The 15070-nt window shown below is 38.0% G+C and overlaps 1 protein-coding gene across 2 annotated transcripts; it reads left to right on the forward strand.

Moving 5' to 3' along the window:
- Window positions 1–9774: 9774 nt before the first annotated feature.
- On the forward strand, window positions 9775–11212 carry LOC149922520 (speckle-type POZ protein-like). Of its 2 annotated transcripts, none has more exons than XM_090163679.1 (2): window positions 9775–9928; window positions 10018–11212. In XM_090163679.1, exon 2 carries the CDS (start codon window positions 10152–10154, stop codon window positions 11145–11147), a length of 996 nt encoding a protein of 331 aa, XP_090019805.1. In that variant the 5' UTR covers window positions 9775–9928; window positions 10018–10151; the 3' UTR covers window positions 11148–11212. The 2 variants fall into 2 exon arrangements, with proteins under 2 accessions (XP_090019805.1, XP_090019806.1); XM_090163680.1 differs by lacking the exon at window positions 9775–9928 and having other exon boundaries at window positions 10366–10424; window positions 10486–11212.
- The last annotated feature ends 3858 nt before the right edge of the window (window positions 11213–15070 follow it).

Below are 15070 nucleotides of genomic sequence, written 5' to 3' on the forward strand. Positions count from 1 at the left end.
TACCATTTGGGATATCCTCCGCTCCGGAAGAGTTCCAACGTCGATTATTGGAACTGCTGGAGGGACTGGACGGTGTAGAAGATATAGCGGATGATATTTTAATAATGGGTCGAGGAGAAACACCGCAGGAATATATAGAAGATCACAATCGTAATCTTCACGCGCTATTGGTTCGTGCCAGAGAAAAACATCTTATACTTAACAAGGAGAAATTACGACTGGCCGTGGCCGAAGTTAAATACATGGGACACGTGATTACCACCAGAGGCATTTATCCAGACCCAGCAAAGGTGGAAGCGATAATGAAAATGCCACCACCGACGGATCGGAAAGCCGTACAAAGACTATTGGGTAGTGTTAACTATTTAGCACGTTTTGTACCATCTATGTCTGCAATCACGGAACCGCTGAGAATTCTGATGGAAAAGGACGTAATTTTTACTTGGGAACAAGCACAAGCCGCGGCCTTCAATCGCATTAAAGAGCAGTTGAGCAGCGCACCCATATTGGCGTATTACGATATCGCTAAGGAAGCAACCGTTCAATGCGACGCTTCAGAATCAGGCCTCGGAGCAGTGTTACTGCAGGAAGGCAAACCTATTGCATATGCCTCGAGAGCACTAACACCAACTGAGCGCAATTACGCGCAGATAGAAAAAGAGTGCTTAGCAATTCTGTTTGCTTGTTTAAGGTTTGATCACTATATCGGAGCACGGCCATTAGTCACAATACACACCGATCATAAACCACTGATACCCATATTTCAGAAGCCTTTACGCTGTGCGCCAAAACGACTGCAACGGATGATCTTACAGCTCCAAAATTATCACCTCGAACTGCAGTATCGTCCGGGAAGTACTCTGTTTGTTGCGGATATGCTGAGTAGAGCCTACCTACCGGAGTCACCAGAGTCACGAGATCAAGATATAGTTTATGCAGTCGAACGGATTTTAAATGAAGTATCAGAAATCAATCCAGTTCAATACTTGCCAGTCAGCACAGCAACTCTAGAATATGTGCGGCAAGCAACAAAGGAAGACCCAGTCTGTCAGTCACTGACGCGGTTAGTGCTGAAGGGCTGGCCCATAAATAGACAAGAAGTACCTCAAGAAGTCAGGCAGTACTGGTCAGAAAGGGGCGATATTACGTTCCAAGAAGGGCTACTGTACCGAGGACAAAGAATAATAATACCAAACTCAATTCGCCATGAGATATTGGCGCGAATACACTTCAGTCATGTTGGCGCAGAAGCTACTATAAGGAAAGCCAAGGATGTAATTTATTGGCCGGGAATGGCAGCGGACATCAAAGGATATGTCAGTAAATGCAGTGCCTGCAACACCTTCATGGCTAAACAAAAACTAGAGACCTTACAGCCGTATGAAATTCCGCAGCGCCCGTGGCAGATGGTGGGACAGGATGTATTTACCATCAATGGAATTAACTACCTTGTGACAGTCGACGATTTTAGTTTCTACTGGGAGCTTGATCGATTGACCTCCACAACATCATCGGCGCTAATACAAGTCTCACGACAACATTTTGCCCGGCATGGAGTGCCCCAAGTAGTAATAACGGACAATGGTCCCAACTTTGTTAGTGAGGAGTATGATCGCTTTGCTCGACAATGGGGTTTTGTGCATATCACCACATCCCCATATCACAGCCAGTCGAACGGGAAAGCTGAAGCGGCTGTGAAGGTAGCGAAAAGATTGGTCAAAAAGGCGGTGTACTGCAAACAGGAATTGGAACTGGCATTATTAGAATGGAGAAATACACCACAACAAGACGGTGTGAGTCCAGTACAGAAATTTTATGCACGGCGGACGCAGGGACTGCTTCCGGTTACAAATCAGTTGTTAATGCCCGTGGTTATACCGAGGATTCCAGAGTTAATCAAGGAAAGACAACAGAAAATCAAACAGCAATACGACAAGGGCAAACAAGACCTAGGACGAATAAACATAGGTAGATAAGTTCACGTACAACCACGTGAGAGGCAATCTCGGTGGGTGGCAGCGGAAGTAATTAAACAAGTCGGACCGAGGTCGTACTTAGTCAAAACAGAAAACGGCGCAATTCTACGGAGGAATAGAAGATTTCTTAAAGAATCAGGAGGACAACCGTTGCCACCAGCACGGGATACTACGAGGTCTGATAAAAAAGATAATAGCGTAATTTACCGGCTTCAGTATCAAGGTCAAATAACGCCAGCCTTACAAACACAGATGGGGCATCAAGTACGATATCATCAGGCGCATGAGACCAAACAAATAAAGCTCACCAACCAACCAACGAATCATCGAGTGAACAAGTATACACGTAGAGAGGGCGCCAATCAACCCTTCAGACCACAGACAGCACAAACCTCCAGCACCGAGTCAGCATTAGCAGCTATTACAGCGCTACCAGAACCACAGTCAATAGAAACGGGGAAGTCGCTGCAGGGAAATACTATAGAAGGAAGCAAGCAATTAAATCAAGGGTTCCTTCAGGGCTCAACGGCACTAGCGCATGTTGGAAAAGATATCCCGACTGCTCATCCAGTGGTAATTCCGTCTGCAGATATGGATAACTGTGCGAACAGTTTACCGGAATCAGTCAGAACTAGAAGTCCTACGTATGCGGGGGTGCTTAGTCAACCAATTGAATTGGATATTCGGGAACGGATACAAACAGGCCATGCCCAGCGTCCAAAGTTGCGACCGAGCTCAAATAGATGCCGACCGGAGTGGCAAAAGGATTTTGTATTGGACTAAGCAAATGAAACCAGTTCAAAGAAAAGTTTTTTTTTTATGAAGGACAATTAAAAGGGGGAGATGTTTATGGGTATCTTTATGTTTGCTGGGATCACCACAGAGGGCGCCACCAAAAGAGCAAAGGGGGGGCGTCTGACACAACGGAGAAGGCAGTCAGACGATTGACGAATGCTATGCATGTAAGACACGCTTTTAGATCATTAAAGTATTTAGTTAGTTATAATACGACTCTTTATTATAAACGACAAACAGTCGCGTATGATTTAGTAGGTTTTACCAAGCTTAGAAAATACGTCGCTTCTGCCTTTCGCTAATATCGGTAATGAGTAAAACGATTACAATACTAACTTAGTGCCCTCTGGCGGTAGAAATTTGATTCAAATACGAAATAATTTGATAAATTTGGATTAAAATCGACGAAATCAAATTAATTTTTTTATATAGAATAGCCGGTTTTTCAAAGTTCACTATTTGGTATTCTAGAATTTTAAAAACTAGAATTCGATTTGTCGGTGCGAATATTTTAGCCTAAAAATGACCAAGTAAATTGGTCAAATCGAATAATGACGAATACTTTGCACAGCCCTACTAGAATGACAATTTCAATATACCTTCCGCGAAACAAATTTTTCAAAATTGAGAACGCTATCATTTGTCGGTGGCGCCATCCGCTGTTTGCGGTGGGAACTATATACTATACAATTGAATTAATAGTATTAATGTACTTTGAAAGTAATAAATAGCGCCACCCGTATAATGATGAAGTTGACGGCTGCGTGCGCCGACTCGAAATTTCAGAATTTGTTTCGTGAAACCACGACTCCCGATTACGCCTATTCCCAATTCAATGCTCTACGCATAGTCACCCAAAAAATATGCTGTGTTTGGAGAATAGTTTTTGATAAAAAACAAATTATCGAAGGTAGAAATCAGTTTAGAATAAAAATGCGACAGCGACCGTCCATCACATCGAAATGTTTTTTTTACTAAAATTTATGGACGGTAACGTCGTGTGTCCTCCTTTATGAACTAATTCTAGGCAGTGTAAGTTAAAGTGAAGTAGAGTAGAGCTCGAAACTAATTGTGTTTAAAGACTGAACTCTATGTGAAGTTAAAGGAAAAGTCCAGGTTGGGTAAAACTTGGGTCTATTTGAAAGATCATGTTTAAATAAACTCAAAAATATCAGTCACCTTCCCTCCGCAGACCGCACGCGGAGCAAGCGCGCGCGCGGAACAGAGCGCTGTTAAAGCCTGTTATAGCGCGAACAGCGTGTGATTAAAGTGACAAAGTCCTAAAACGTCACCCCGAAACAAAAAATGGCAGACCGCTTGGCGGTAAATTTGGCTCGTTTAAAAATTAATTTCTCGTCATTAAAAAAGGATACAATTTTACGACTGATATTTTTGAGTATATTTAGACATGATCTTTCAAATAGACCCAAGTTTTACCGAAGCTGGACTTTTCCTTTAAACATTTCTCTACCTACCTTTAGCGCCAACTAATAAACTTTCTCACCCTATAGTCCTCGAAAATTTGCTCGCTGATTCAGTCGCTGGAGCTGCCGGGTGCCCATTTCCAAAAAAATAAAAATAAACCGCCGCGGAAGTGGGAATAAAAGATGGGACTCGCGATCCAAAAAAAAAATTGTTTGAAACAGGACATCTACATAATGTTTAGGAAATTTCATTATTAATTTACAGGATACCTTTAGTTTTTCAGTTAATAAACTGGTCCGAGCAATTATTTATTTATTTATTTATTTTAAATATAGTTTATAGTACTTTAACCGCACTGTAGTCGTTAGTCCCTTGTAACTAAATCACTGGCGCTTTTAGTATCGCCCAATTTAAAAGTCTTCGTTTCTGTATAATTTTATATATCAAGATCTTCATTGGTGCACCGTTACCCCTATTTATCCGCAGTTGATTTTACAGTTTCAAATCTGCATCGTGGCCGGAAACGGGGTAAGATGGTCTGGATAAAATTTTCCATTATATTCTTTTAATAAATTATATCTTGATTCTTCTCTTGTTTTCGTGTAAGTTAGGTTAGCGTAAGGTTAGATCACAATATGAATACTAAGAATTTTTGGTTGAAAAATTATTTAAGGTAGCGAGAGGATTTTTCATATATGTAATAGCCCTTTTCGTAATTTTATGCACGCCTGCGCAGTATGGCTTTGGGGGCCAAGTTATCAGACGATGGTTTGTTATTGTGCGGGAATTTAATAATAATAATAATCAACATAGTTTTTACTTAAATAAATGTAAATGTATCGTTATCGTGATATTTTGGACTGTTTTCTATAAGGAAACTAACAGAATTTCCCAGAAGAAGCGATTATAACTAAGCCTTGGAGATATGCCATCTCGCTGTGTAGTGGGTTGCAAAAGTCACTCTACCCTTGGATTAAGCTCTACCTATGGTGATAGTAATATTAAATTTCATCGAATTCCAGTAAAACGGCGAAAATTGTGGCAAAGACTATTTAATCGTATATATAGAGTGGAAAGCTGCCTGGGATGACAAAGTTTGCAGCAGGCATTTTGCTAGTGGGTATCCAGGGTGGGAACCATCGGATGTTGACTGAGTACCAACACGTTTTATGAAACCTATTATAAATAAAGTTACCCATAAAAATGCTGTATCTGAAAACCGTGTAGAGAACGATTCTTTTGAAATAATTAACCCATCTGATGCAAACTTGAGCTGTAATGTCTTAGAGCGCTCACGAGAAAGTAGATATGAAAATCGGATCAAAAAGAAGGTTGCTTTTACATCTCTAAATTATTGACTCGAATTAATTATTAATGTAATATTTTATAGAGAAAATTGGAAAAAGAGTTATTTGATAGAAATTGGGAAAATTTATCTCTTCAATCATCACTTTCATTTCATGACTATGTTGGAGACAACCAGTTTCAACCTGTATTTATTGAAAATAATGAAAAATCCTTTCGAAGTAATTTTTAAGTTGTTTTCGTTAAATATAAATAATCTCACTTCTTTATTTTGGTTAGGCTTTGGCGCACTAATCATGACCGATCCACTTGTGGAAGAAAATGTTAAACTGAAGCAAGAAATACACGAGTTGAATAATATCAATCGCAAAAAAAGTTGGTCTGTTGTAAAAGTACTGAATGATGATAATGTTTCGAAATTCTACACAGGAATGCCTACATTTGCTGTATTTCTATGGTTTTTTAAGTAAGTTAATGTGCGAGTATCACTTTTTGGCTAAAGAAAACAATATGAAACTCTACTCAGTAGCGATTGATATTATTCAACTCCTGTATTAATTTAACAATACTATTACCATATGTAGAGTGACATTTGCAACCCACTACACAGCAAGATAGCATATCTCCAAGGCTTAGTTATGATCACTTCTTCTGGGAACTTCTGTTAGTTTCCTTATAGAAAACAGTTCAAAATATCACGACAACGATACATTTACATTTATTTAAGTAAAAACTATGTTGATATAACATAAATATATAAGGATAGCCTGCAGAAATTACGCGTTTCTGCTAGCTGTCACCTCCGTATTCACTCCCTTTGAAATATTTTATCTAGACCTTTATATACGTTTCCTATATCTATGGGTCTGGCCTACTGGGTTAGTACGGAATTTACGTAAGTGGATATTTCGGATAACGTGATTTAACCCAGTTGTTTTCTGATTGGTCCAAAGTAAACTACCTTCTAGAATTTTCGAAGATTGTTGTAGTGGAGAGAGTACAAGGCCTAGCCGCCCGGCTGTTTAGTTTGACTTATGATTTATATATCGATATGTAAATATATTAAGACTTAAAAACTATATTAAAAGTCTGGAATGAGCCTCGCGAGTTATGCAAATTCTTATGAGACTGAGACGGGCCCTTGTTAGTAACAGAAGTAAGTATGAGCCCGAGACAAGCTCAAATGTCGAGGGAGAGGAATTGTGAGCCCGAGTCGAGCTCTCGTATTTAGGAAAAAAACTTATGAGCCCGAGACGAGCTTTCGTGTTTTTGGCGAAATTATTGAGATACCGAGACGAGGACTAAGTCCAGACAAAAAGTTTGGTGAGACCGAGCCCGAGACCAAGTCTTGGTGTGCAGCTATGCCTTTACGGCAACAGCAAGCGTTCTCCATGGCGTAATTGGCGTTCCCGAATCCTTTTTAAATAGGTGCTTTTTTGACATATTAACGTTCTGTTTACAGGTTAAAAGTTTCCATAATTTCCGCAAGCACTATTAGTACAGGGTAGATAAGCATTTGGAAGGGAAAAAAATATGCTGTTTCTGAAAATTTCAGAAATGAAAGGTTTTATGGTCCTATATCATCCGCCAAAAGTCCCCAAGCCTCCGAAGCCGGCTTTCGCCGCCATCTTTGAAAGCGCGCGCTATACCGGAAGTAGTCGTAACTTTTGAACCACTTACCGATTTGGATGAAATCGGTGTCAAAATGCGTCCTATGATCTTAATAATATGATTGCCGATTTAAAGTTAATAATTTTAATTAAAATTAATTTTATAATAATTTTAGACTTAAAATTATAGATTTTGATCAAAAAAGTAAAAAAAAGTGTTTATGAAAAATTTTCTTAAATTAATTTCATAAGTTGTGCTCGGTCCTACCCCCCTTTTTGCAACATGTATAATTTCAAGTTTTGTCGCATTAGAAAAGTTTAAGACTCACTTTTTGAAAAGCCACTTATTCCAGATCAGAGATAAACATTTAATGAATTTGTAATTATGAAAAGGCCCCTGTTATTAGAGATGGCCATGAATCTTTCAGATTCTTCGAAAAACGCAACTTTACTGGAGAGCGTGGCAAAGGAAGCTAAAATTTAAAAAAGCCAAATGATAACGTCGTCAGAGAGCCATAGGAAGGATGATATAGTTAGACAATTCTATTTAGTTGGCTTTAACTTAAATTATATCCATGTAAAAATATTGTTTATAGTTGCTGTAATTTATGATATTGACCAATTTACAAACGATCCAATCAACGCGAGGGGCAATTATAAGTACCACCTTTTTTATTCGACTCTAGCGACATCTATTGAAAAAAGAGCTACTTCACGTCGAGCCGCCACTTGCTTTAAGAGTTTCAAACAGACTTGGAAATAGTGGGAGTCCTGGGGCCAATGGCTCTTAAAAAAATCTGGGGGCCCTTAAAATGAATCATTTGAAAGGGGGTTGCGGGCCACCTGGACCCCAAATTTTATAAAAATATCCGGAAAAATTCTTTTTACGCCGTCTCAGAAACACTGTTTTACTACCATAGTCGATCTAGTCGATAGCGAAATCTAGCGTTAAAGTCAATAAAAATACACTAAAGCTGGTTTCACACTTGACGGAAAATTAGCAGCGTAAAGTTGAACGTTAGCGGTATATCCAATAGGAATCAATTATCAGCTCGGCGTTTATTATCGTCTTTCCGGCATACTTTCCGTCGAGTGGGAAACCAGCTTTAAGCTGGTTTCACACTCGACGGAAAATTAGCAGCGTAAAGTTGAACGTTAGCGGTATATCGAATGGGAATCAATTTTCAGCTCGGCGTTTATTATCGTCTTTCCGGCATATTTTCCGTCGAGTGTGAAACCAGCTTTAAGCGGCCCCCGTTAAAAATATCACTATTTCCAAGTCTGAGCCAGGCAACTCCAGCGAATCCGTCAGCGAACACAGACTATACACTATAACACTACGCTAAACGTTAAATAGCCATAAGCATAAAATAACTTTTTTAAATTAAGACCGACTTTGTTGTAAATTATATTCTGATTATTTGTGAACTAGGTTTTCGGTTGCATTAACAAATTTTAATTTTAAGTGTGATTCGCGGGACCCCACAGCCATTGTGATATTTGATTTTCGTGCCAATTGACCCAGGCGCCATCTAACCCCTAAAAAATTCGTTTGCGTGTCGCTACCTTATTTCCAAAAATGAATTTTTCGATAAAACTAATTAAAATTAACTCGTTCGCGTTTCGCTACCTTATTTCCAAATACCAGGTAACTCGAATAATTCGGCGTGTCTAAAAAGTAATTTAAATGAACGTGTTCGCCTTTCGCTACCTTATTTCCAAAACCAGGTAACTCGAACAATTCATTTTTCGACCAAATTAATTAAAATTAACGTGTTCGCCTTTCGCTACCTTATTTCCAAAACCAGGTAACTCGAACAACTCATTTTTCGATAAAATTAATTCAAATTAACTTGTTCGCCTTTCGCTACCTTATTTCCAAAACCAGGTAACTCGAATAATTCGGCGTGTCTAAAAAGTAATTTAAATGAACGTGTTCGCCTTTCGCTACCTTATTTCCAAAACCAGGTAACTCGAACAATTCATTTTTCGACCAAATTAATTAAAATTAACGTGTTCGCCTTTCGCTACCTTATTTCCAAAACCAGGTAACTCGAAAAATTATTGTTAAGTTAATGCATGATTGGAAACTTGTTCAAATTTAAATTTAATATATAAAATATAGTTAGTACACCGGGGGGATTGTATGTACTTAAATGTCCGTGACATCTAATTTTTTAAATAAACTAATCAAAATATAAGCAAATCAGGCAAAAAATATTGTATTATCCATACAAAAACATAACCGTGGGAATCGGTATAAAATTATATAAATATCGCTAGTTTAAACACTCGCTACAATTCTACGCAATTAGTTCAATCACTAATAAAAACCCCAGATCGGATCTCGAGCGTGATTCGAATCCCTGGGGGTTCAGCTATCCTTCGCGAAATTTTTAATAATCGAAACGAACCGCGCAAACTGAGATGATCGTAATCAGAAACTGTCTTGCTTATCTTTTCTAGGGATAGATCGCTGAAATGTACACGATTTAGATTTTAGAATATTCTGCTACGAACTATTTATTTCGAGCGAGTTTTTGAGCTCGGCTAGCGTACTGATTAAGAAGTAAATTGAAACTTTAGCGAATAGTGAGTTTAGTTTCACTATTTATAATTAAATTATTTATGGTGTAATTTATGGAATAAAACCAAAAGACGGAAACAAATCGTGAATTTTCCCGATCACCAAAATGCACAATGGGCCAACAAGGGCATCATTTCCTCTACGACTGACACATCATGGACCCTTCTAACCTAACTGTTATAGAGTTATGTAGAATTCGGCGGGAAAATGGTCGTCTTCCCTTAGGAATTGTGTGTAATAATCGTTATCAGAGGAAATAGTTCGTCATTCAAGGTATTTTCACTCACGCTTTTTATTTTTATCTTTTCAACTCGTATAGATAATTGTATCCACCGCTGAACACTGATCTAATCGAAAAGAAGAGGTTTTTGCGCTTGAAATTGTGTTCCTGTTTTTCTGACTTTCTCGGCCTGCAAATTAAATTGCCTTTTTTTAACTGAGAATCGAGAGCAAATGGCTTCGAATAGCGAACATGGATGCTTCCTTCGCACTAAGAATGAACCGACTCACTTCAGAGCGGTTTGGACGATCGAGAATTTTCTCGATTATCCCGCGAAGATCGGGAGTTACATTCGCAGTCCAAATTTCATCTGCACCAAGGGAACAGATTACGGGGTCGAATTTCATTTGAAAATCTTTCCGCGGGGTGAGACTGAATTAAGAAAGGAATTTGTCAGCGCATTTCTGTATATTGATAATTTAACCGAAGTTGTGAAGGATGTAAAGGTTAGTTTTGATGTATCACTGCTTAATGTGCGTAGCAAGAAAGTGCTCACCAAGTGCACAGGGGCTTCCCAACATTTACTTTTCGCCGACATGATAAAGGGTCAAGGATGGGATAAATTTGCCAGTCGTGAAGTTCTTCTTAGGAATGCCAAAGAATGGTTGTTGGACGGACATCTCAATTTGGAATGCAGGGTCACTGCTCACTTCGAATTAAAAAGCCCGGTTTCTAAAGTAAGGATTCAGCCGGAAGCTAGCGGAATGACCTCATCAGAAACGGCATTGGAGATTGTAAAGATGGTCTACGAAGAGAAGATCTGCCCCGACGTCAAGTTGAAGGCCTCGGATGGCGGCTTGTTTGACGCCCACAAGTGTATCCTGTCCGTCAGATCCCCCTATTTCAAGGCCATGTTTGGACACCCAATGAAGGAGAACGAAGAGGGCCTGGTGGATCTTAGTGAAGACATGAATGGACAGGAATTGGAGGCGTTGCTCAATTACATCTATTTGAACAACCCACCGGCCAATCTCGGCGACACCGCTCGCAAAATGATTCAGATCGGAGAAATGCAAGGCATCCCAGGCCTGAAGCGGCTCAGCGAGCGAACATTGATTGGTCAACTCACCGACGAAAACGCTCTGGACTTGCTGATATTCGCCAACCAACACAACGCCAAATTCTTAAGAACATCCGCCGCTTTGCGAGTTGTCGATTTCGAAAAATGAATCACCACTTTATTTTCATTATTTTATATATACTTTATGTAGTTTGGATTGGGTTTTTGTTTTGATGCTAGTAAAGTTGAATTTCATTTTCATGAATGAAGCGTTTTAAATTGGCACACAATACATGTAAGAACTTAAAGAAATTGAAACCTCACATTTAGAATCTAATTAGCGTTGATATTACACTTCTTTCCAAATTTAACCCGCAAAACTATTTTGTTTGCCGCATATTGCCAATTTTGTAAAATACTTGTCTCGTAAGGAGGAACTGAAATTGCCAACTCAGCAAAAAAGTGAAATGAAAGGGCAACATGGCGGGTAAAATGTTCGCCGCAGCTAATTCAGTGACAAGTGGCTTCCATAGTTTATGATTTGATAATTTCACCTCCAACAACGGCCCCAAAAAGTTTATTTTTTTCTGTTCGTGTCTTTCCCCACGACACGGAAGGAGCAGGCTAGCGTGATTTCGATAATCATTCCATTCACAGTAAATTTCTCCCAAATACCACATTTGGCCCCTCCCTGTGCCCGACTTGGGGACGCACTCCTCGAATTTATCAAGACCATTTCTTTAGTCAGAATTCAGACGGAATCTGACGGACTGATCACGTCAAATTCTTCTACCGGAAGAATAGATGCCTCGACGTTAGGTTGAAGGTCTCGGACAGTGCATTATTTCCGTATCATCTCCCATGTTTGGACACCCAAAGGAGAACGAGGAGGATCTGTTGGACTTCAGTGAGAACAAATTGGTGGAAGTTGGAGCTATTGCTCCATTCCATGCCTATGTACTTGTGCACTCCGCAAAGAACACTTGTCCTAAGGTATTTGAAAAAATCAAAAAATAAAGTAAGCGTCGGTGGTTCTATGGTAGATCACTCGCCTGTCTAGCAGGAGGGCCCGAGTTTCCACCCGACGCTTTCGCAAATTGACATTAAGACCTATACCGTGAACAATTGGTGGAAACCCTGCCTTTTGGATGCTAATACGTTTGACGTAACCCTTAGCGCTCGCTCAGTCCCAAAAGTCAATAACTATAGTAGCTGACGGAGAGTAGAAATTCAAAAACCCGAACATACGCCCTAAAAGAACACTTGCTAACACACCAAGACTACGATTACATGGAGCTCGGAGCGTCGACCCCCCCCCCCGGAGGAAAGACACATACAAACCACACTTACAAACACTCCAACATACGTCAACACACAATACAAACCCACATACTATATGGAAGAAAGAACAGTTTTTGGACAACACCTTTTCCACAATTCCAAAAAATGCGAAGGAAAGACTTTGCAATATTTATCCGAACGTCGTTTCGACGGATTTTCGAGTATAAAATATGTTCGATGCATATCGAAACGCCATGCAATAACTGTGAAGAATTTCACTATAATTTCAATGGACCGCTCACAGCTAGGGCAATATAGTTATATATATGTTCTACATATTGATGAAAGCATATATAAATATAACAAAATTATAATTCCAAAAGGAAAATAAAAGGAATTTTACTTTATCATATAAATCTTTCGTTTACTGTATCAAATTAACTTTTAACACTTAACGCTGCTTGTAGGATTGAGAAATTAGTTATCGTTATATAGATTAATCAATTATTATTGGTATAAATATTTCAAACCACTTTTGGGAAATATTTTCATTTAAGTTTTTTACGAATGGTAATCTGTGTTGCTGATCTGTAAAATTTTAAGTTTATCTTAAAAAAACAATTTATCAGTAAAGCATATCTGGGAGATTAACAGAATAAAACACTATATCACAGATTACGAAAATAGTACTGTAATTTTTATAGAAACAGTCAAATTTACAGTTTCATTCGTAATATTTACTGTCGTGATTTAATTGTATTGTATTGACTTTCGTGCCGTACAATTATCTATCTAATGGTGTTTGAATCATCTCTGTGCACTGTACCGTTAAAAATTTACGTGCATTTCCTTCATCTGATGTTTAAAATATTGGTTTTTACTTGAGTAAGAAATGATATTTTATCAGATTTTTAAGTTAAATCGAATAAATCTCGAAAGGTAAATGCGCCAATGAGCCTGTTTCCTGTTAACAATTAAATTCCTTTTATTTTTTCTCACTATTTTACGTAATAAATGAAAAATCCGCAATTAAAGGGAGTATAACCTTTTTCAAAACCAGAGTTACACTCCCTTTAAGCTGAAAAAGACAGTACCAACTATAAAGGTCGAGGATTATAAAATACGATAACAATACCCCGAACTTTAACAGTCCCCTGGCAAGCTCGCCAGCTCGTATTTCACAAAGTGGCTAGTCTCCGAGTCCCCTATGTAGTATTTTTATGGAAGCTAGCTTTTCACAACCAGCAAATTGGTGGATTCGAATATCGTTTTAGTTTGTTATATTTAGAGTGTCAGTGACGAAAATGATGTCATCGGCTCTTCCGTTTATGTACATGTACATCGACTCGTTGACAAAGCACCGGCGATGACAACTACTTAGCATTCCGTTGTCTCTCGCGAAAGGAACGCGATATGGATACCACAACATGCTGTACTTGTGACGGCCTCTTATCGAGCGGGAAAAATTTTATTGTTAAGGGGGAAGTCTGAGGTAAGTTCAGAAAAACATGGTTTTTTCTTGAACTAGTTACAGAACAATTAAAACTGATAAAAATAAACGGTTTGCGGTGTTTTGAAGTAAAAGGTTTGAAGTATTTCAGGAATCAATTACATAAAGCTAATACTAAAAATGAATTAATTACAAATGACTAAACGTAACTTTCTTTTTGTCACAATAACTCAAATACTGCTGGTCGGATTACTATGGTTGAACCTTCGAAAAGAAGAGAAACCAACAGGGTATTTACTGAATCTTTATCAAAGTTTTCATATAAATTTTACTATTAAAAAGTAATGTTTTTCTGTAACCCCACCGCTTTTTCGTGGTTTATATCGAAAGATCAAAGATGTCGCTACCGTTAAATATTATTTATTATTATTATTATTATTATTATAACAAAAGAAAATCCCCTTTCAATCGATTTCCCCGAAATGGAGGATTTTTTTTCCACAACTCCGTGGCCACAGCACAGCAGAAGTAACTAGGCGCCAAGCTTCGTTAAATGGCAGTTGGACGAAACAAGGGAGCTAAACAAATTGAAACGAGATATTTTGGCGCGTGTTATTGTCTATGGTGATATCACACCAAAACTTATTCTGTAGAGAAAAGTCGATTTTTTGTCATTCTTGTACCGTTATTGTTTAAAAAAATTAAGGTAGAATATTTTGTCTTTGGACTAAATTATAGCTATTGGTATCAACGGACTATGTTTGTTTTCATTATATTTATATTTCTGGTTTACTTGATATATCGTGGTCACTTTTGTGTATTTCAAACAATATTGGTAAAAATATGTGGATTTAAAATTTAAACGATTTCAGTAAAATATGAAGCAACCGTTTTTTAATATACCTTTTTGTTAAAATATATTTATACCCTAATTCGGGTGTAAAATGAACCAAAATTTAAAACCTGGTCTAATATTTAAATTAAGATAAAGCTTACAAATTATTCGGTCAAGTTTAATTCTTAAATAATTAGCTTGGAATTGTGTTTTTTTAGAAATAGTGATAGAAAGTTGTTTATTTAATCTGCATTAAATATATTAAAACTTTATTTATATGGTTTCAATAACATTAACAGCCCCTTAAGACGTGGAATAAAATCATAATCTTAAATATTTTCAATATTTTAGTTATTTTATTAATTTCAGTTTTATTTAAAATGTCATTTTTTTTAAACTTGACCCGTGTCGAGAATAAACACTGAGGGCCCGTTTTGAAACGGCTTATACTACAATATAATACGCGAGAAGGCTCCCATGAAAGTTCGTTGAGCAGTATATTTTGTCTACTTACAATCCCCAAACT

The sequence above is a fragment of the Leiobunum rupestre genome, chromosome 11, assembly GCF_980474605.1.
Source record: "Leiobunum rupestre chromosome 11, qqLeiRupe1.1.hap1, whole genome shotgun sequence".
Taxonomy (NCBI): domain Eukaryota; kingdom Metazoa; phylum Arthropoda; class Arachnida; order Opiliones; family Sclerosomatidae; genus Leiobunum; species Leiobunum rupestre.

Excerpts from the sequence above, each read along its gene's own strand:
- LOC149922520 (XM_090163679.1), top strand. The coding sequence starts at position 10,152 with ATGGCTTCGAATAGCGAACATGGATGCTTCCTTCGCACTAAGAATGAA.